The sequence below is a fragment of the Talaromyces atroroseus genome (assembly GCF_001907595.1).
Source record: "Talaromyces atroroseus strain IBT 11181 chromosome Unknown scaffold_5, whole genome shotgun sequence".
Lineage (NCBI taxonomy): Eukaryota > Fungi > Ascomycota > Eurotiomycetes > Eurotiales > Trichocomaceae > Talaromyces > Talaromyces atroroseus.
Window position 1 is genome coordinate 831,508 of NW_017971437.1, and position 20,454 is coordinate 851,961.

General features: G+C 48.9%; 5 protein-coding genes across 5 annotated transcripts; 1 reads left to right on the forward strand and 4 right to left on the reverse strand.

Annotated features, from left to right (window-relative positions):
• Positions 1-282: 282 nt before the first annotated feature.
• UA08_04741 (hypothetical protein) lies at positions 283-2,043 on the reverse strand (the record flags this gene model as incomplete). Its single annotated transcript, XM_020267044.1, has 2 exons — positions 283-838; positions 926-2,043. The coding sequence occupies 2 exons, from the start codon at positions 2,041-2,043 to the stop codon at positions 283-285; spliced, it is 1,674 nt and encodes a 557-aa protein (XP_020119902.1).
• A 559-nt stretch (positions 2,044-2,602) lies between these two features.
• Positions 2,603-9,314, reverse strand: UA08_04742 (hypothetical protein; the record flags this gene model as incomplete). The annotated part of the gene is made up of 6 exons (XM_020267045.1): positions 2,603-2,716; positions 2,794-4,440; positions 4,496-4,720; positions 4,861-8,579; positions 8,845-8,940; positions 9,209-9,314. The coding sequence occupies 6 exons, from the start codon at positions 9,312-9,314 to the stop codon at positions 2,603-2,605; spliced, it is 5,907 nt and encodes a 1,968-aa protein (XP_020119901.1).
• Positions 9,315-10,627: 1,313 nt separating this feature from the next.
• Positions 10,628-12,823, reverse strand: UA08_04743 (Acetyl-coenzyme A synthetase; the record flags this gene model as incomplete). The annotated part of the gene is made up of 5 exons (XM_020267046.1): positions 10,628-10,908; positions 10,971-11,100; positions 11,162-11,422; positions 11,483-12,727; positions 12,785-12,823. 5 exons carry the CDS (start codon positions 12,821-12,823, stop codon positions 10,628-10,630), a joined length of 1,956 nt encoding a protein of 651 aa, XP_020119900.1.
• Positions 12,824-14,728: 1,905 nt separating this feature from the next.
• On the reverse strand, positions 14,729-15,681 carry UA08_04744 (hypothetical protein; the record flags this gene model as incomplete). The annotated part of the gene is made up of 2 exons (XM_020267047.1): positions 14,729-15,465; positions 15,546-15,681. 2 exons carry the CDS (start codon positions 15,679-15,681, stop codon positions 14,729-14,731), a joined length of 873 nt encoding a protein of 290 aa, XP_020119899.1.
• A 706-nt stretch (positions 15,682-16,387) lies between these two features.
• Positions 16,388-20,271, forward strand: UA08_04745 (hypothetical protein; the record flags this gene model as incomplete). The annotated part of the gene is made up of 5 exons (XM_020267048.1): positions 16,388-16,693; positions 16,751-16,786; positions 16,847-17,221; positions 17,301-18,788; positions 18,853-20,271. The coding sequence occupies 5 exons, from the start codon at positions 16,388-16,390 to the stop codon at positions 20,269-20,271; spliced, it is 3,624 nt and encodes a 1,207-aa protein (XP_020119898.1).
• Positions 20,272-20,454: the final 183 nt, after the last annotated feature.

Consider the following 20,454-nt stretch of genomic DNA (forward strand, 5'->3'; position numbering starts at 1 on the left):
TTAGTTTCTTCATTAGCAATTTATTCGATTTCTTTTGTTAATCTGTCCTACTTAAAGCTTCACCTCAAGGTTGGTAATGTTGATGTAAGAGCATCTAAAATTCACTCTACATTAATAACGCTGGAAGTTCAGATCCATATGAATTAAGTTTATTTATTAGCATCAACTACATCTGCTCACTATGTCTATACTCTATAATCTATGTTTCCGCCAGTCCAAGTCCTTATTTCCTTATTCTCCCTTCTTGGTAACTTCTGAGGGCTGAAAATTCCCTCCTAGACACTATACTGCCTCGACCTTCTCGGCCTTCTTTCTCCATCTCTTTTGCCTCCACTGCATGCCCCATTTATACTCACACCATAAAAACATCACTGCAGCGCCCATGACCAGACCTGTAAAGGTGAAACACCACCCAATACCCATAGCATCTATCATCGAATCAACCACCGCTGCACCCACGGCACCGAGCAAACACCTCACAAGATTCGATGCAGCAGAGGCAGTGCTGACTCGACTCGGAAAAATATCCGTAAGCAACGTGTTGAGACTATTCATAGTGCAAATGAGAGAGAAACCAAGTATGAAAGATATGACCAGCGGCACAGCAAGCGAGGTCTTATAGTCCAATGCCCATCCATAGCCTAGAAATGTAGCAGCGAGAAGACTTGCCCAGAACAGTGGCATTTGGATGCGAGCCTTCTCGATGGGGAAATTGGTCAAGTCGTCGCCGTGTTTACTGTCAATGCTCATTCCGTGCTTCACCGCTAATCTTCTATAATTCCAGTCAAGGAGTTTGCCGTTGGCCACCGCACCCAGGGCGGATGATACTCCTAGAGGTCTGAGTTGAAATGATTAGCAAATGTGAAAAGTCCCGCCCAAGATGGAAAATGAGTGAAGAACGAGGGAGGGAGAAGTTGCTACTTACAAGAAACATAATCCAACCTCGAGCTCATTCAATCCATATATACCAGGAAAAAGAGACGGCAAGGAAGTCATCATTATCGTAGCACCGAAAAACATCAACGCGATATACAAAATCAGCATTAAAGCATCCGGTTCCAACAAAATCACAAATGAGAGCAACGGATTAGGGAATGCAAGTTTCCTGTTCTTCTGCTGTATTCGCAACTCTTTTCGCGCTTCGTCATACTCCTGCTTCTCTTCGACGCTCATTCGCGCCTGTTTTCTCCGGATTCGAATATACTGCAGGACAGACAACCGCCACGATTCAGAGGGGAGAATACTCCCATCCCCGACAATTCCCCGATGACTCTCTGGCTGAAAAAGAGTGAAAATCACAAGATAAGACCCGCTGATGATCACCAAGAACCAAAACACAGACCGCCAGCCCAGAAACTGCGACAACAACCCCCCAATAACAGGACCCAAAGCAGGACCCATCATAACCCCTGCTGCCATGGGACCCATGTACGTTCCTCGTTCAGCAGTCGTAGTAACATCGGCGATAACTCCGTATCCAAAAGAGACGGTGCCGCTACTCCCGGCGCTTTGAAGACACCGCAACACCAACAACGCGGCGTAGCTGTTTTGTTCTGCCAGACCGATGTTGGCAGCCGTGTAGATGATGAATGCTAGTATGTACCCGGGCCGACGGCCACTGGCGTCGGAGAACGTGCCCATGAAGCTCGGCGTCAGGCCTTGAAAGATCATGTACGTCGTCACGGAGATGTTGAGCAGGGTCTGGCTCAGATGGTAGTTTTCTGCGAGTATGGGCAGCACAGGGTAATAGATTTGTCCTGATAGTGGTGAAAAGAATGATGCTGCCGTGGCCATGCCCACAACGAACCATTTCTGGGGCAGACTGAACGATGTGTAGGGTTTCTCGCTGGTAGCTGTCGTTGACTCTCTGAGGTCCTGAGTGGTATCGGGGTTATTCTGCTGTTGATCTCCATTGTTATCATTCCCTTCTGTATTTGTTTCGTCAGGCGAAATGATTTGCATAGTCTTTTCTCCATGCGACTGTTGTCTTATCGTCTTATTGTTTCGTTCTTGAGAGACTTCTTCTCCAGGCAATGCTATCATTTGCGATATTCCGCGTATGCACGCTGGCGCTCATATACCTCGCTAGGTAATGAGCAGAGATATCTCGACGTGAGAAGAAAGATAGAAGACTTCATGGTTCTCAGAGAACGACCCTATTTATAACGCCACAGGGGCCAGCAAAGACTCGAGGAACTGGGTATTTTACTCCGTTGGGCGATGCAAAACCGATCTCCGGTTCCGCCTTATGTGATATGCTCCCCGGTTCCGGAACCCTATCTCAGTTAAGGCCCGGTCCAGCGGTTCACTCGCTCGCTCATTGGTGGTTTGGGCCGGGGCAGGGGCAGGGCCATGCTTGAGCCTCAACTTCTGCAGATGCCGGACACTATACTCCTGTACACCAATTGTTACATGTATATCACTTCACATCCAAGTGGATTACTCGGCATAGCTTTATTACTTTCTTTTCTAATTATACAGACGATTGCTCTTTCTAACAAAGGAAAGAACAGAAGTAGGAAAAGAGAAAACACATCATCAGGGCAACATCGAACCGCTCGAACAATGCCGCACAGAAAGCAAGTGTTACTACCTATCCATCTCAGTGGGCAGTAGCCATGACCATATTGTAGTACCGACGGCCGATTTCAGCAGTATGCGTGACCCTCGCATCCCCAGTCAGGGGCAGTTTGAGAATCGCCGACAGCTCCACACCCTGCGGTCATCTAGTCAGCCATACATGTCTCTTTAATTGATTATAACGCACAGAGAGAGAGAGATTTCTCGGCTTACGTCTTCTTCCCGAGCACTCCAGCTCGCCACAACTCGACTCATCTCCCTAAAAGCAACCCGCTCTTCCAATCCTTCCAACCCAGAAGTCTGTTTTATTTTTTCGCCCATTATTACCAACGATCCAATAAGGCGTTTCAAAATACCTGCATCCCGGGGGCCTTGCGCAGTGACTACCCGCAAGTAGTCCTCATAGACCGCGCCGCCACCAGTCCATCCACGAACCTTTCGGTCTGGAGAATCGCCAAAGCCATTGAGCAGCTGATGAAGGGTGCTCCAATCGCGTTCGATGATGGTTTGCGGTGCCACGGCACGACAGAACGTCGTATGCGCCTCGTTCCAATTCTTAGCCTGAATAAGGTATACCACCTCGTTAGCGAAGTTGCCGCTATATCTAGCGAAGAGTCCCTTGGCAACCCATATCCACGACTCTGGTAATCGCAACCCATGAACAAGGTAGTTCCAACCGGCATCCGACTTGCCATCAGGTGTTATGGGTGTCGGCAAAGTAGCAGCAAATTGACCTAACGTCTCTTTGATGGCGTGTTCTCTATCACTTGCTCGCGTTAAGTGGAGCAAAACAAACAGAGCTGGTTCCATTGCATTAGAAGCAGTCAACTCCGATGCGTAGCTCCAGGTCAGTTGATCGGATCGAGCCTTGTCAAGGATGATCCTCTCATTTTGTCCAACAATTGTAGTAAGAACTTGGTGCAACTGGAATGACAAACGACTCGACAAGTGACTGTCAGACACCGCTTCCGGCGAGATCGCAGCAGGTAAGCTAACTTTGAGGTCGGGAGCTATATGCTTGGATGCCGTTGCAGCGTAGGTTTTCAAAACAACCCAGAGAGGTGACTCCCAGTCCGAAGCACCTCCAATGTGTGGAGCGTACGGACGCGCCGGTTCATCACCCGCAGCAAGATCTTCCAAAAAGCGTGAAACAGCGGCTTCGAGGGGCTCATCCTCTGTAATGCTGTACCACAATCGAAGACCAAATGCCTGAAGCCAATCGAGTTCAAACCTTTCCGAAATACTGAATGTAGAAGCACGATCTTCCGGCGCACACGACGAACGACCAAGAGACCGAAGAGCATTACCTGCAAGAAGTTCATATAAGGCACGGATAGGCTCGTTGAATTCGGAATAGAGGTTATGCTGACGCCAAGATTCGACCTGCTTCTGCATGTTGGCGCGGGTAACATTGTCTCTGCCAATCTGGGCAAGCATTGTCGCCAGATGCAAATTTCCGCTCTCAACAAGAGTCTTGCACGCATCGTCGATGCGATGAAACGTGAGGTAAGCCATAGCGCGCTCCTCAGCATGAACGAGTTCCCCTATGTCTTGGCCATGTTTTTCTCGAACCACGTTTTCCCACAAGCGGCTGAGACGGTCCTTCTTGATGCGATGCATGAAGTTTTTACGGAGCTGTGGAGGAACACCCGCGGAAATGTCATCTTCAATCTCATCGTTGAATAGAATGTTGATGAGTTGCCATATATAACGCTCATCATACCCGGTAGAAACAGACTCGGATGATGCCGAGGACTGAACAAATGACCGAAAGTCGAATTTTTCAACGCGAGCAAATGGGGCACCATCAATTAGACGGATGGAAGACTGACGCCGCTGAGCTTCTAGCACATCGATTGACTGTTCATTCTTTATTAACAAAAATATACATGAAATGTCCACGGTCGAAACAAACCTCGGGAGCATCTTTAAAAGTCAGTACGTCAACCTCACCCAAGGAAACACCGGTTGACCATGGTTGATCTGAAAGTTTTTGAGCGCTACTGGAAAAATCATTTATCCTCAGTAAGGTATCCTTGGTACCCCAGCGAGGTTTGAGAGTACGATGGAAAGCGAGATCGCCAGGAGACAACCCATAAGAGCTGCTTGCGAAAGTTTTCGGCGTTTTCGAGTGTGACAACTGTTGGAAAACCAAAATTTTAGCTTGAGTCAAATTTTCATTCTGATATTAATAACTAGCTACACATGAACCGAGACATAAGGCCATACGATTCCTAAATACATTGTGAAGTAAAGATACGATTAGACAGGGGGGCACACCTCAAAAGCCTTCAATTGACCTTTCTGTTTTCTTCCCAATGATCCAGCTTTGTCACTCTTTGGCGCAAAGAGAGAGTTCATCATATCAAGACTTGACAAGAAAGGTTTCGACTTATCGGTAGAAGCAGCTTGGGGTGCTTTTCGTTTATCTTCGTCTTGGTGGTTTCTGTCAACAAATGCATCCGCCTGCTTCTCCCGCAACAAATCACGGTTTTGTTTTCGGGGACTGATTGTTCGTTGTAGCTGGTCGGCCCAACCACCGCTAAGGTCAAGGTTTAACTTCGATGGGGTTCGCCACTGTGAAGTGCGATGCGTAATATCAATGAGATCGCCAGACTCTGCATGTTCATTTTCACGAGGTATGGGAAAGGAGCCCGCCATCTCCATATCTCCATCATCAATGGATGCATCGGAATTAATGCTTTCCGTAACAGTTTCGTCAATGTCTCGTCCAGTGTCCGAGCCTGTAAAGTCGTTTTCTACCGTAGATACTTCGCCATCTTCATCTCCTAGGCTCATCTCATCATCCTCATTCTCAACAGTCTGATCGCCAAATGCTCCAGGAACCAATTTGCGTTTTTTGAAATCGAAAGTGTCGTCAACCCCAGCCGCAGAGTCGGCTACAGAGTCATCAAAAGAGATCGTCGAATCGAATTCTGAATTAACAGTGTTTTCCGGAGTTCGACGAGACACGGGGGACCGGACCTTCGGAGTTGGAGTGTCAGGACCGGCACTTAATGTGCTTTGGTTGAAGCTCTCACCTTCGTCGTCGTCCTCATAGTCAAGACCATATGTGGTAAAATGAGCAACACGGAAGACCCAGACACCGGTCTCTTTCTCATAAGTAACAAATTCGGTGTTAGTGACCTTGATGAGCCGGTCTACATGTCTGTCGTAGAGTGGCCCACTTTTGATAGATGCTGAGGACTTCCTGTCTCTTCCACGTGGCCAAGAGTTTTCAATTGATAAAGTTGATGGAACATTCAACCCTTTGCCACGCGGGGGTTTTGTGGCTTCATCTGGATAGACCGTAATAGATCGCACCGTGATCTGTACAATTCCTCCTAGGACGTTATCAAGATCGACAGTGTTAAGATCGACTGGGCGATCAAATGTGACGTGTCCACATTTCTGTCGCCCAACAGTGAAGCCTTCAACCTGTTTTAGCTGTTCCCGGCTCATTTTGCTTAGCTCGGCACGCGATGGTTTCATCCAATATTCGCCAGGCTGAGGGTCTGTTGTAGGGACGGGTTGAAGGGAGGTGGTGTCCGTTGTAAGATCTGTGTTTTCTGGAACGACAGCAAGCTCCCGTCCACGAACTTGTTCCATATCCGGTTTTTTACCAGCTTTCAAAGAAGCAGATCCATTAACTCCATTAATTGAGTCACCTTTGCGAATGGAGCGCAAAAATCCCAGTTCCTCGGCGGTTGGCTCTGCGCTTTCTGGCTCAGCACGGACGAGGGTCCCATTAGCAGGAGCCTCGAAACTGACACGTTTCTTGAGCTTATCGGTAGACTGTGCAGCGTCCTCGCCATTGGTTATTGCAGCAGGAGAAACAGACGGGCGCTGAAAGAGATCGTTTCTCAAGCTTCGATCAATAGTCAGACGCTTGAGACTTCCACTGGAGTAGCGAGAAGTGGATCCTGTGAGGGCACCTGGAGCCAAGACACTATCGGTCTCTGGGTCGAAAGACTTGCGCAAGTTGCTGGTAGAAAAGCTCTTACTGAAACTACGTCCAAAGCTTCCAGTCACGTTACCACCACGAAGATTGCTGCCGGTACCAAGCAAACTTCCGCTAAGACTGGAGACGCTCGAGGCGCTTGCTGGGCTTCCATACGTAGAGTAAGAGAAACCGTATCCTTGGCGTCGAGGCGGAGTAATGAGACGGTTGGCAGCATTTGGAGTAATTTTATAGATTGGAAGAGGAGTACGCTGCTTCTGCTTTATACTAGCTGACAGAGGGGTGGCAAGAGGACCTGGGCTGGGCGCATTGGGAGTAGGCAGTCCTGAGAAAATGGACTGGTTGCCGTACGGGTTCCCGTCAAGGAGCGAAGCCTGGAAACTTCCGGGGGCTGGCTGTTGTGGTTGCAGTTGAGCCGCCGGCTGCTGTTGCTGGTTCTGTTGAGATGAAGAAAACAGACTTCCAGTGCCAAAAGAGGTTGTTGGCTGTTGCTGTGGCTGGGATCCAAATAATGATCCAGTATTTTGGCCCGCCGCACCTCCTCCAAACAATGAAGTTCCTCCTGTGTTTCCAAATAAACTACCGGGCTTCTGCTGTTGCTGCTGTTGCGCTGGATTGGTGCCAAAAAGGCCTGTTGTTCCTCCAGTCTGGGCGGGTTGGTTACCACCAAACCCACCAAAGGCAGAGCCACCAGTGTTTGACGTGGTCGCAGCTGCATTCCCGAATAAGCCTCCTGGTTTTTGCTCCTGTTGTTGAGCGCCTCCGAATAGTCCAGTGCCAGTTTGTTGATTTTGATTTCCGAAAAGAGACGTAGTACCCTGTTGTTGAGTATTGCCGCCGAATAGAGATGTTCCCGTGTTTGATCCGCCACCAAACAATCCTGTTCCACTTTGTTGCTGCTGAGTCCCGGTATTGAGCCCACCGCTACCGAAGAGCCCTGGCTTAGCCTGGTTCTGATTTTGATTCTGGCCAAACCCTCCGAACGCTGAGGTAGTTGTCCCAGTCTGCGGCTGAGTCCCAAAACCTGTTGTGGCTGTAGTACTGCCGAAGGGGTTACTAGCAGTAGAGGTATTAGTAGTTTGTCCGAAACCTCCACCTGTGCCACCAAAACCTGTGCCAGTTGTAGTAGTTGTATTGCTACCGAACAGACCCCCGGGTTTCTGTTGTTGCTGGTTGTTTCCAAACAAACTTCCTCCGGTACCAAATCCGCCTCCGGTCGTGGCAGTATTCCCAAAGCCACCTGAGGTTGCTGTGTTGCTCCCAAAGAGACTTGGCTGTGATGTGGCAGTACTTGGGGTGCTTCCAAAGAGAGAAGTCGTCGCTGGCTTAGCACCACCAAATAAAGAATTTCCAGTCGCAGTATTGGCACCGAAGCCTCCTGCAGTCTGAGTTTGGGCGCCAAAACCAGGAGCACTAGTAGCAGCACCAAATCCGCCACCGGTACCTCCAAAGCCAGTAGTTGATTGGTTGAATCCCGAACCAAAGGCCGGTGCACCAAATGCGCCTGCTTGTCCACTTGCATTTGCATAGCGACGGCCAGCTTGGTAGTCTGCTAATCGAAGTTCTTCAAAGGAATAGCGCTGGTAAGGTCCCATGTACGATATGCTTTGGTAAACGTTGTTCGTAGTAGAGTTTGGATCCTTTTCAGTCACTGGGTTGAAAGGAGTGCCAGCTGTTCCATCAGACGGAGGCACTTGGCCAGCGAAGGCAGTGCCAGTTCCACTTCCAAAGGCATTGCCCGTCGTACCAAAGCCACCTCCTGTACCGAAAGCACCTCCTGTACCAGTGGTGTTCGCAGTAGAGCCAAAGGTAGATGGTTTGTTTCCACCGAAGAGGCTATTACCGGTGTTGCTTCCAAAAGCACTAGTTGTACCCGTGTTTGCGGCCGTGCCTGTAGAGCCAAAGCCGCCTCCAAAGCCGCTTGAGGTGGCTGTATTGTTGCCAAACAGTCCTCCTCCAGTAGTCGCCGTTGTGCCAAAGCCGCTAGGTTTGTTCCCACCAAATAGTGAGTTTGACTGAGTGTTTGTACTTCCGAAACCTATAGTTATAACCGTTAGCAAATTTGTCTCTCCGCACGAAAATTGATTCGAAACACGTGAAATTGCTATGCGAAGTTCATGGCAGTTCAATCATCGACAGTCCTCAAGGGGCCCCCAAGCTTGTATTGTCACGGCAAAAGAGATTAGACCCTTCCGAGCTGTATCGATAAATGAACGTCGCCCGCCAGAAAGGCTTTCTTGACACGTCAAGAATCTCATCGTAATTTTTTTGGTGAACGAACGCAGGCGAAATTGAATGCGTACCTCCGCCGGAGCCGAAGCCTCCCGATGTGTTCCCGAAAACACTTCCCCCAGTAGCGGTATTGTTAGAACCGAAGGGGGTTGTGTTGCTTCCGAAGCCTATATATGATAGGTACCGTTGTCAGAGAAGTGGACTAGACGGACAGGTCGATTTCGCAGGAAATCGATCGGACATTTCGGGCGCTAAGCTGTGACACTTGGGGTTGACGACGCGCATCTTCTTGATGCAAGCGAATGTCGCAAGCACTAGCGTCAAATGAATGGGAGGCGAAAACTCGAGCGTGGGGCGCCAAGGTCGAAAAGAAAACAAAGAAGGAGGAAATAAAGGCAAATGGGAGTTTTATGTAAAAAGATGTTGAGAACCTACCTCCAGTAGTACCGGTTCCTCCAAACCCAGAGCTACCAAAGCCTGAACTTTGCTGATTATTGTTTTGCCCGAAGGCACTGGAGCCAAATCCGCTGCCGAAAGACATGTTTTCGATGTTACAAAGTGTGATCTCAATGCATTCGGTTTGTGGTGGCAATCAGTGGCTTCAAGCGGCGTGGAACGAGAGAAACTGTGTCGGGATAAGTGAAAAAGATGAAATTTCACGCAAGCGACACAGATATAGGCAAAAAGGCAAATAGACACCGAAGTGGGAATAGAAATAGCGAAAAGAAAAGGCAGCTTGTTGCCAAGGTCGAGTCGCGACGCGCCTATATTTTTTTTTTTTTTTCCCTTTCTCGAGCTAAGGAAGCGTCGGGCGAAATGTCGCGCAAAAGGAAAAACAAATAAATGCGATTCCTCGAGAGTTGAAGGATCAATCACAAGCTGTTAGGCCGTAATCAAGGAAAGGAGTAAGGGTGGAGGAGAGGGAGAAGAAGGGACGAGACGCGAAAGAAAGAGGAAGAGAAGGAACGCAAGCGAGGTAGGTGGTCGTTTAAAGAAGGTTGGCGGCAGTCTCCTTAGCTGTTAGGCTTGGGCAGCCCAAGCAAAAAACGGTAAAGCCTGCTCCGACCAGCCAATGGCAGCTCAATGTTCTAGATCATGTGACAGGCTGACTCATCTGTTTTCTCTTCCTGTTCACCAATCAGAAGCCAGACAATCCCTCAGCTGCATGCAGTGGCTGTTATTGTGAGTAAAGAGTGGTCTATGACTGAGTCACATATTAGGCAGTCGTCTATTGCAAGTGTTCAATATGTTTTGAAACTTTCTAGTACTGCGTCCTTGACCATTGTCTCACACTGTACCACCTCCTATTGTTCCCAGCCCTTTTATTCGAGCATTTTCCTACTTGTGTTGACCAGAAATGTCAAAGCCTTCAATAACTTGCAAGCTGTAATCACATGTCGTTATTTAAAATTTCAATTTGAGATTGTAAAGTAAGGAGAAACTGGTGAGAAAACGCTTCTCATTCCGAAGAATATATAATAAACATAAAGCGTAAAGCGTGTATCCAAAAGTACCTAGGTAGCTGATACAAAGGAAGGGGGGGGTTTTGCGTTTCCTTTTCGCTCCTGACCATGAATGTTGATCCGTGGCCGAGAACAAGACAATATATGTATATACTTTGGTCTTAAAAGACCTCCAAGTCCTAACACAAAATCTCTCCGAGGTGATTGTTGAAGTTTCACCGCTCGTCTTATTTTCAACGCTAGGTGAGTAGACCGTTATTACTACTTACGCAAGGCATGGACCGCATCTGTGATTTTTCCAACGACACCAGGATCCGAGAGCTATCGTTGAAACGAAGAAAAGTATAATTGTCAGCACTAATTTCCCTCTCTCAAGGATGAGTTTTGATAGTCATACCGTAGATGTATCGCCCAAGCTGTCCTCCTCGCCACTGAGAATCTTGCGCAGGATTCGGCGCATGATTTTGCCACTGCGAGTTTTAGGGAGATCTTCGACGGGAATGATTGCTTTGGGAGCAGCGAAAGGTCCGATCGACTTTCGCACCTGCATAATGAGATCTTTGCGAACTTGGTCTGTAGATTCATTGCCACTCTTCAATGAGACAAAAGCATTCACAGCTTGTCCAGTGAGTTCATCTGCAATACCAACAACGGCAGCTTCGGCAACCATGGCTATAAGGTAGCAAGAAGTTAGTATTCTGCATTGCGGAAACGACGATACTAGTGAAACATACGATGCTCAAGCAGGGCAGCTTCAATCTCAGCCGTAGAAAGTCGGTGGCCAGAAACATTAACAACGTCATCAACACGTCCACGAATCCAATAGTATCCTTCATGGTCACGACCAGCTCCATCGCCAGTGAACTATGTTCACCGCATTAGCACACCAAGAAAAGAATTCTTTGAATGCCGAAGAGAAGCTTACATAGTAACCTTTATAAACATTGAGATATGTATCCATATACCGTTTGTGAGCGCCCCAGACAGTGCGTGCCATACTGGGCCATGGCTGCTTGATGGCCAAAACACCCTCAACATCATTGCCGCTGATCTCTTCTCCCGACACGGGATCAATGATCGTGGGCTCGATGCCAAAAAACGGAAGAGATGCACTGCCGGGCTTCGTCGGTGTCACACCACCTAAGGGGGTGATTATATTTGATCCAGTTTCGGTTTGCCAGTAAGTCTTTTTTTTTTATGTGAGCAAGCTACCACGCACAATACCTATAATGGAGATTATACTTACGTCGACAATGTGAGCCTCTTCCTTACCAACACTTTCAAAGTACCACTTCCAAACTTCCGCAGCAATGGGCTCGCCGACTGATCCAAGAACTCGAAGGTGCTCCATTTTGTGATGAATATGCTCGTCGCCAGCGCGCTTGAGCAAACGAAGTGCAGTAGGAGCAACATAAAACTGAGTGACCTTGTGCTTCTCAATTACATCCCAATAGCGAGAGAAGTTGGGATACGCGGGGGTACTTTCAAACACAACAGTTGCCACACCGAGAAGCAAAGGCGCATAGACGACATAAGTGTGGCCTGTAATCCAGCCCACATCACCACCGCAGAAGTAGCGATCATCGTCATGGATATCAAAGACATATTTACCGGTAGCTGCAGCTCCGAGCAAGTAGCCAGCAGTTGTATGCATGACGCCTTTTGGTTTTCCGGTAGAACCAGATGTGTATAGGAGGAAAAGAGGATCTTCGGAATCCACAGAGACCGGGGGGAGGTAGTTTGGATATTTCTCAACTTCCTCGTGCCACCACAAATCACGGCCCTTTGTCCATGGAACATCAGCACCAGTGCGTTTGAAAACGAGAACGTTTGAGACTTCTGGACACTGTTTCAGAGCCTCGTCCACAATCTTCTTGGTGCCGATAATCTTCCCACCCCGTTTTCCCTCGTCAGCCGTAATGACAAACTTGGACTTGGCGTCCAACACACGATCGCGCAACGAATCGGAAGAAAACCCGGCGAAGACGACCGAGTGCACGGCACCGATACGCGAACAAGCCAGGAAGGCAACGAGAGCCTCAGGAATCATGGGAAGATAGATAGCGACAGTATCGCCCTTGCGCACTCCTTGCGACTGGAGGACCCATGCAACTCTAGATACCTCGCGGAGCAATTCGCCGTATGTGATGGTGCGGCCCTCGCGAGGCTCATCGGCTTCGTAGATGATGGCCACCTTGTTGGGGTTTTTGATGGCATGGCGATCGACGCAGTTGAAAGATGCGTTCAATTTGCCGCCCAAAAACCAGGCATTATCTCCATTCTCGAGCGAGCCGGTGAGTGTAGTGTGGAAGTCGTGGTCGAAGGTAAGCAATTCACGTGCCATGCGAGCCCAGAAAATGTCGGGCTGTCGGATCGATTCTTCGTAGAGCTGCTTGTATTCTTCCAACCCATTGAGATGTGGTCTAGTAGGGTGCTTGGCGAAGAAGGCCTCGGGCACATGGAAAGTGTCTACTTGGTGAGCCTCGGCGACCTGTTTTGTCTCGTCAGCGGCCGTGGAATGGGACCGGATGAGAAACCACGAGCTTACCACTGGTGCGGTTGGAGGCAGAACAGCTCCGTCCGACATGATGAGGAGCAATTGTGTCCGTCAAGCTAGAGATATGTCACTCCCAGGAGTCAGCGCAAGTCCAGGGAAGAAGGAAAAAAAAATATAGAAGCGAGAGTGATTATATGCGTATGCGTTCTGCCGGAAGTAGCATTATCCACGACGACATATAGGGCAATCAGAGAGAGCAAACCGACCTCGGTGGATAGTAAATACTAATAATACTAATAGTGCCTGCGAGTTCGGGCGAGAAACTCCGGTGCAAGGGCGGGCCGTTGACAGCAAGAGATTAAAATACGTTGGGGCAGTGCCTTGTCGTCGGCGTAAGCGAGGGATGGAGGAGAGGAGAGGAGAGGAAAAGAGAAGAGAAGAGACCGAAAGGAGTTATCGTGCGCGAGGGAGCAGCTGCCTCTTATATACAAGCGAAGTCTTGACTTTTGGCATTCCAGGTGGTACGGGAGTCCCGGTGAGGTTCATCAGCGGAAATGACTGGGGCTCGTCACTTCCCGCAGTCCAGTCTTGGTATTTTTTCGCATTGACTACTCGTGGTAGTTGGTAGGCTTGGGACTCGATGCAAGCCTGCGCCTTGGCCCTCTTAGGTCTTGATGCTGAATAGCACGGTAGTATATAAATGCGGGGGAACTGGTCGTGCCCTTGTTCAACTTCTGCTTCCGTTACGCCGGCCGTGCAGAGAGAGAGCTCGCAATTGGTTCGGGGTGCTGGTATTTACCAGATGGAAGTAATTACAGAACCGTTATTTTCAAATACCTTTACTCCAATAACTCGGGCCGTTGCTGATTGGCCCCAGTCTCCAGGCTGGAAACTTTTGAGGTCATATTTGGATCATCCTATTAGTTCCCCAGCACACAATTACCACGGATCAGCGTGCGAAAAGGGCGGTCGCGGGGTACTATTTGTATAGCCATTAGCCGTACCGTCCATACGCAATTCCGAAGTTGACGTATTATCAGTTGGATCGCGTGGGGTAATCAGCGTATCAATCCGGGAGTGGTAATACAACGGAGTTTTGTCGAGAGATACGAAGGTGATGCAACTTGCAGCTCCCGTGCGTCCGAAGAACAGAGGATATGCCGCTTTCAGCCCGAGGGAAAAGGAAAGAAAAGATGCCGTTGGAGACAACTCGGACAATTTGCAATTCTGATGGTGGTAGAATTACCGTATCAGCCATTACCTGTTTCTTCGCCGTTTTCGGCCAATACACACGTGATGTTTGCGGGGTAAGCCTTAGTCTCAGACGATTACGAACACTATTGTATTGTATTGCAGGCTTGTTTTCTAGTGAATAGTTACTTCAATGGCATTGACGGAACTGCAAGATATCGGGGTTCATTGAGAGTTCAGTGCAATTGACAAGAAACTAGCTGTATTGCAAGCTGCGAAAGATTGGGAAAAGAAAAAAAAAAAAAAAAAAAAAAAAAAAAACAATACAGATATCTTCTGGATAAGCGGAATCAGATAGGCCGTCGATGGCCCTGTCCCGATCCGGCCTAGCCCCCCCGGCACGATTTACCTTGGTAAAAAAACATCCGCTGGTCCGAAGAGCCTCAGAAGGGAGTCCGTCAATCGTCACGGAAAAAGGGGTCTTGGCTAATATTTACAAATCTTATGTTATCCTTATGGATCGCGGTTCTGGCAGGTCACGGTCTATACTTACGAACGAGAATTACTAAGTCAAAGTGCTGTCTCTGTTTGCCCTGGAGTAGTTCTGGCAAGGGTCCCAGCCGCCGGCTGCATGCAGCGAGACCACGAGGCAGCTAGCATCCTAGCTAGTAGACCCTTAGTGCTATTCCTATATTGCTTCTAGAACCTCTGTGCTGCGTGAGGCGATACTGCACAATTAGACAGCATGGATTTTGTGTTTGCGTCATTACTCGGACTGATCGTCTCTCATAGATCGTAACTCTCCTACTGACTCGCCGATACCTGCCAACCACCGTTCCACCATGATCCAACCCCGAGGGCAAAAACAGCGATACTGCCATCCCTCATGACACTCTTAAAAAACTGCAGTCCAACTGCCAGAGTTCCCTGTTGAGCCTGTCCCCAAAACATCCTGGCTGCGCTTAACAACAGCTCCACTGTCACGAAAATCACAAAAGGACTCTGTGCTGTTGCAGGCGGTGGCGGATTGTGCCCATAAGTCGCAACAGCCGAGTTCACCAGAATGACCAGGTAGGCTCCTAAGAGTAAGGCAAAGACCGAGTGCAGTAATTTCAATACCCATTCGCGGTTTCTCTCTGCGGGCGTCTGTGGCGAAGACCCTCCTCCGAAGATCATCTTAGAAAGTAATGGCGGAAGTCCGAGGGCGGACATCAAATCATTAGCCCCCAAGTCACCCTGAGCTGGAGGTGCCATCCCCGCGCCAGGGGCCGTATTTTCTGCACCGGGGATGCCGCCTAGCATAGAGCTTAACATTTTCATCACCGGGTCTTGATCGATCTCCTGCTGCGATTGCTGCTCGGGCGGGTTGGCTCGTAGTAGGGCTCTCAAGTATTCTTGCTGTGCACGGATCGATTCAGGGTTGTCGGATGCCGGGGGAGTAGGTCGGGGCGTAGCTTGTGGTTGTTGTCCAGGAAGATTTGGAGCGGGCTCGTTCTGAAGTCGTGGTTGAGGGGAGGGAGAAGGAGAAGCATCTTGGTGCGCTGTCAACGAGACCGAACGTGTTAGTCATACGCATCTCTAGCGATGCATCATTAGAACAGATGATCAGTGAGTCTCGTACCACTGGCTGGCGTTCGTCCGCTCAGACTCGTAATTTTATCCAGTCGGGCACTTCCTCCAGCTTTGATCTTGGCCTCGCGGCGTTCGCGGCGTAGGCGCGCGGCCTGTTGGGCAGGCGATTCCTCGGCCGAAGACATTTAATCGAAAAAAAAAATCCTCTCCTTGGGCGAAATGGGTTATAACAAGGAGTGCAGGAATAAGTCGTGTGTTGGCTATGGGAGTAAGTTAAGTGATCTGTTGTTTAGGCCGGAATCAGAGGTTTGTCCCGTACAGACTATGTACAGAGAGACGTTCTCACCGACCAATCACAGCTCGGCATGTCTTTGGCATCAACACCTTACTTTTGAGGCTGCTAACTAGTTGCACCATAGATACATACATACATGTACGATCAAGTAGATCAAGATGCAGATGAAGAATTGATCCGGTAAGGATGCATCTATTTCCCAGAAACAAAAAAAGAGACAAATACATAAAACAATGCTTTGATTGACGCCGACTCGCATAGCACGTCTACAGACCAGGCTGGGCCACGTCACAGCCGAGGAAAAGGCGCTGTTGATCGAGTATGGAGTCCCATACACAGGGAGTCTGGCCATTCATATACTGCCTACCTTTGAAGGTATTAGGATCAAGAAGCTGCCGGTGGGGAAAGCCGATGACGTAGCCGTGGCAGCAGGAAGGAGCAGTCGATGATATCAGCTCTTGGCTTGGCTTATTTATTCTGCCATCAAGCAATCATGGCCTTATAATACCGCCATCACTATCGCTATTGCCATCGTGCCCTGATAAGTTTCATCTTCATGCTGGAGCCTCGTGACTGCTGTTGGCTACGCATCGACAATGGTGTCCCAAGGAGATACTACGCAGCATGCCCCAGCCGGCCACTGGAGCGCTGCCAACCCCATTCCCACCATCAACAAGTTTGTCGAGAACCTTGACAAGGAGAAGAAAGAGCGCGATAAACGCATCGACGAGGAACTCAAGCATAAAGAGGAGGATGCGCGGAAGGAGGGCAAGCCTGTTGATCACACCGCTGTCGACGTGCCTACGAAGAGCACCCGCAAGGTCACAGATCCGGTAACAGGCAGGGACATCGAGATCGAAGACGTTCAAAAGAGGTACCTGGAGGAGTCGAAGAATCCAATGGTGAGCCATCATCGCCCACTCCTTGCAAGACTAAACTCACTTATGCGAACATAATAGCTTACCGTTCCAAACGCCAATCTCGATAAACCAACGGTAAGCATGATATATTACTTCCAAAGTCGACAGATCAGACTCCTGACGTACGTGAGCTAGCACATAAAAACGGATCCGACGCAAGACTTTGCAGAGTATAAAGAGAGCCAGGATGTCACTGCTCCGCCAGATCCCGTTGCTGAGGGCACTACCTCCGATGTGCCCATCCACGGTGAAAAAACGAATATTCTTTTTCATCCTACGCCCTCAATCACCTTCCAGCCTATGTTCCACCAACTTGAGAAGCGTGCGAACGGTCTTGTAGCTGCGGTAGCTCTCGCGATCATCCTTTTTGGAAGGATTTTCGGGGGCTCTCTTTGGGGGCTTTTCCTTCTCGCCTTCAGCGTTGCATCAGGGGTGTACCTCTGGGTTAAAGAAGTGATACGCAGTGGTAGGGATCGTGAATGGCGCAGCGAGCAACTGCGAGGTGAGACGGTATGCCACCAATTCCTCCTTCTTCCTCTCTTCCCTCTCTTCCAAGGAAAAAGTTGGCAAGTATTGACGCACTCACAAGGCAACTGTAAACCTTCTTCCCGAGTCAGTGGAGTGGATGAACGCCTTTTTAGGCATTACATGGGGCTTGTTGAACCCAGAAATGTTCACTAGTGTCGCGGATACTATCGAGGACATAATGCAAGCCTCAGTGCCCAGCATCATTGAGAATGTACGCGTCGCTGAGATTGATCAGGGAAACAACCCGCTCAGGATTCTTAGTATTCGAGCTTTGCCAGATGGTCACGTTGAAGACTTGAAGCATAACATCCGAGAAGAAAACAAGAAAAGTAAGGATCCACAGGAAGCGGCCGCTGATGAGGAGGGTGGTGACTACTATAATTTCGAGGTGTCTTTTGCATACCACGCAAAACCCACCGAAGGGAGCACCTCTGCGAAAGCACGTAATATGCACATGCAGATTGTGTTCTATCTAGGCATCAGGGGCCTCTTTGGCGTACCTTTTCCTATCTTTGCGGAATTGATCGAGCTCATTGGAACTGTTCGGCTTCGGCTTCAGATGACTCCACAACCTCCTTTCGCCAAGTCACTCACATTCAGCTTGATGGGCCTTCCACATGTCCGTGCCGGCTGTGTTCCTCTTGTGAAAAAAGGCGTGAACATATTGAACCTGCCACTAATATCAAATTTCGTCAACTACTCCATTGGGGCTGCAGCAAGTCTCTATGTAGCTCCCAAGTCTATGTCGTTGGATTTGGGTATGATTCTCAAGGGCGATGACATTCAGAAAGACACCGAAGCCCTGGGCATCTTCTGGATTCGAATTCACAGAGCCATTGGGCTTAGCAAGCAGGACCGCCGAGGCTCCGAAGGCGGTGGTAGTGACCCTTACATCAACCTGTCATTTTCCAAATATGGCAAACCGATGTACTGCACTCGTGTGATCACGGACGACCTGAATCCGATCTGGGAGGAGACCGCCGCATTGCTGGTCACCCCGGAACTGATTAAAGCTGACGAACAACTCAGTATTGAACTGTGGGACTCGGATCGTAACTCGGCTGATGACATTGTGGGCAAGGTAGAGCTCTCCATCCGGAAATTAATACAACATCCCGGCAAGATGTATCCACAAGTTTCCCACCTGCAAGGCTTGGATGAAGGGAGCAGTATGCCCGGGAAATTGCATTGGGAAGTAGGCTACTTTGGAAAGCCTAGAGTTCGACCCGAACTTCGGACTGATGGAAAGAATCAAGAACTTCCAGATACGCTCCGGGGTGAGCCTACGCTTCAAGATGACAAGGGGATTGTTAATACGGAGGAAGAAGATGCAATCGTACACACTCCGCCCGACCCTCTCTGGCCCAGCGGCATTTGTAGTATTGTCGTACACCAGATTGTCAATCTTCAGTTAGAAAATATCTACGGAAGTGAAGGAAATCGCAAGGGCAGAGAATTCGAACCTGCGAGGTCATATGGAGAAAACACGGACGAAGAAGGAAAAAATCTTCCAACAAGCTATTGCACAATACTGCTTAATGATCAGCTGGTAAGATGGGACAAATATGCCGTTTTAAATGGAGACATGGTCTGAAACTAACGAATGAATCCAGGTTTATCGAACCCGTGCTAAAGCAGTCAGCAGCAAGCCTATCTTCAATGCAGGGACCGAACGTTTTGTACGCGACTGGCGCTCTGCACTCGTCACCGTGACTGTTCGTGATCATCGGTACCGCGAGCATGATCCGATCCTTGGTGTTGTTACGCTCAGGCTCTCTGATTTGATGAAAACCTCATCTCAGGTTACCCGCTGGTACCCGCTCGGTGGAGGAATTGGGTTTGGACGCGTGCGAATTTCCCTTTTGTTCCGAAGCGTTGAAACGAAGCTTCCTCCAAGAATGCTTGGATGGGATGTTGGCACTTTCCAGTTCACGTCAGATCGCATTACATTAAAGAATTATGCCCACTCTGCTAAGATTCGGCTCCGTACTGGCGGTAGCACTGGAAAGCTATCAAGATCGCATTGCAGGAGTGACGAAAATGGCCACTATTTCGATTTGTCTGATCAATCAACACGAGCACCATTACTACCAGTCAAATGGCGTTACCGCTCTCCGGTTGTGTTTGAGTTCCATGCTGCGTCTAAGCGCGGCCCTTCAGCATACGCCGTTCTGTGGCTTCAGCATCTCGTCGATAATGAGCAAACCGAGATCGACATTCCAATCTGGACTACAAAGCGCGCGAGTCGGTTGATCCAAAACTATGTCACTGAAGAAAACTGGAAATCGCTCAATTTGGAAGCCATAGAGGATCTGACTGAGGTTGGACGACTTCAGTTCTCATGCAAATTTTCGCCTGGAATGGACGAGTCTCATGAGAGGTTTGTCGCCGATAATGATAGCCGCGAGACATTTGAAACATGGGAGGCTTGTCTAGCCGAGGGCATTCGCGGCCGTCGAGTCAAAGTCGTGACTCCAGACAACATACAGGAACTCCATGAAAAGTCCCTAGTGCAAGGAAGGGACGTTCTCCGCGACATTGATCCGAAGGAGCGAAACCACTGGATTGCCAAGGACGGTGTTGACTGGAGCGGTACATTCGGCAAGGATCCAAAGGACTATGTCAACGAAGAACATCAGCAAGGATCCAGCCAGTTTCATACCACTAACAGCACGAAACCCCGTGCAATGAATGACTGCGATGACGACGATGATAGCGAAGATGACAGCAGTTCGGATGAGGATGAGAACAATCACACTAGGAATCGCAGGGATTCAGCATATTCAGGAGTAACAGAGAACTTATCGTCGAACTCGTCAAGATCATCCAAATCCACGAAATCCTCCGTGAACAGGGCAAACAAACGAACTGAACGTCGCCAGCAACGTGGTGTGATGCAATGGAAGCCTGCCCGCAATGCAGCATTCGCCAAGCACGAGGCCACGTTTGCTTTGAGAAAAGTGAAGAAGAAGTTTGGCATGGGTGATTTGACGGGTCGTGAGCCTGATGTAGAAACTGAAGCGGGCTCTTGATTGATGGAAATACTATACTTAACTTGTGACTATAATTCTCTATACAATATATGAATGTAACCAAATGTTTCAACCCAGTCCTTTGGAATAAACGAACGGAAAGTATAGATTCTTTCATTAATTGAATAAACTTTATTTTATATATATAGATCTATTTCCTTACACCAATCGCTCAATATTTTC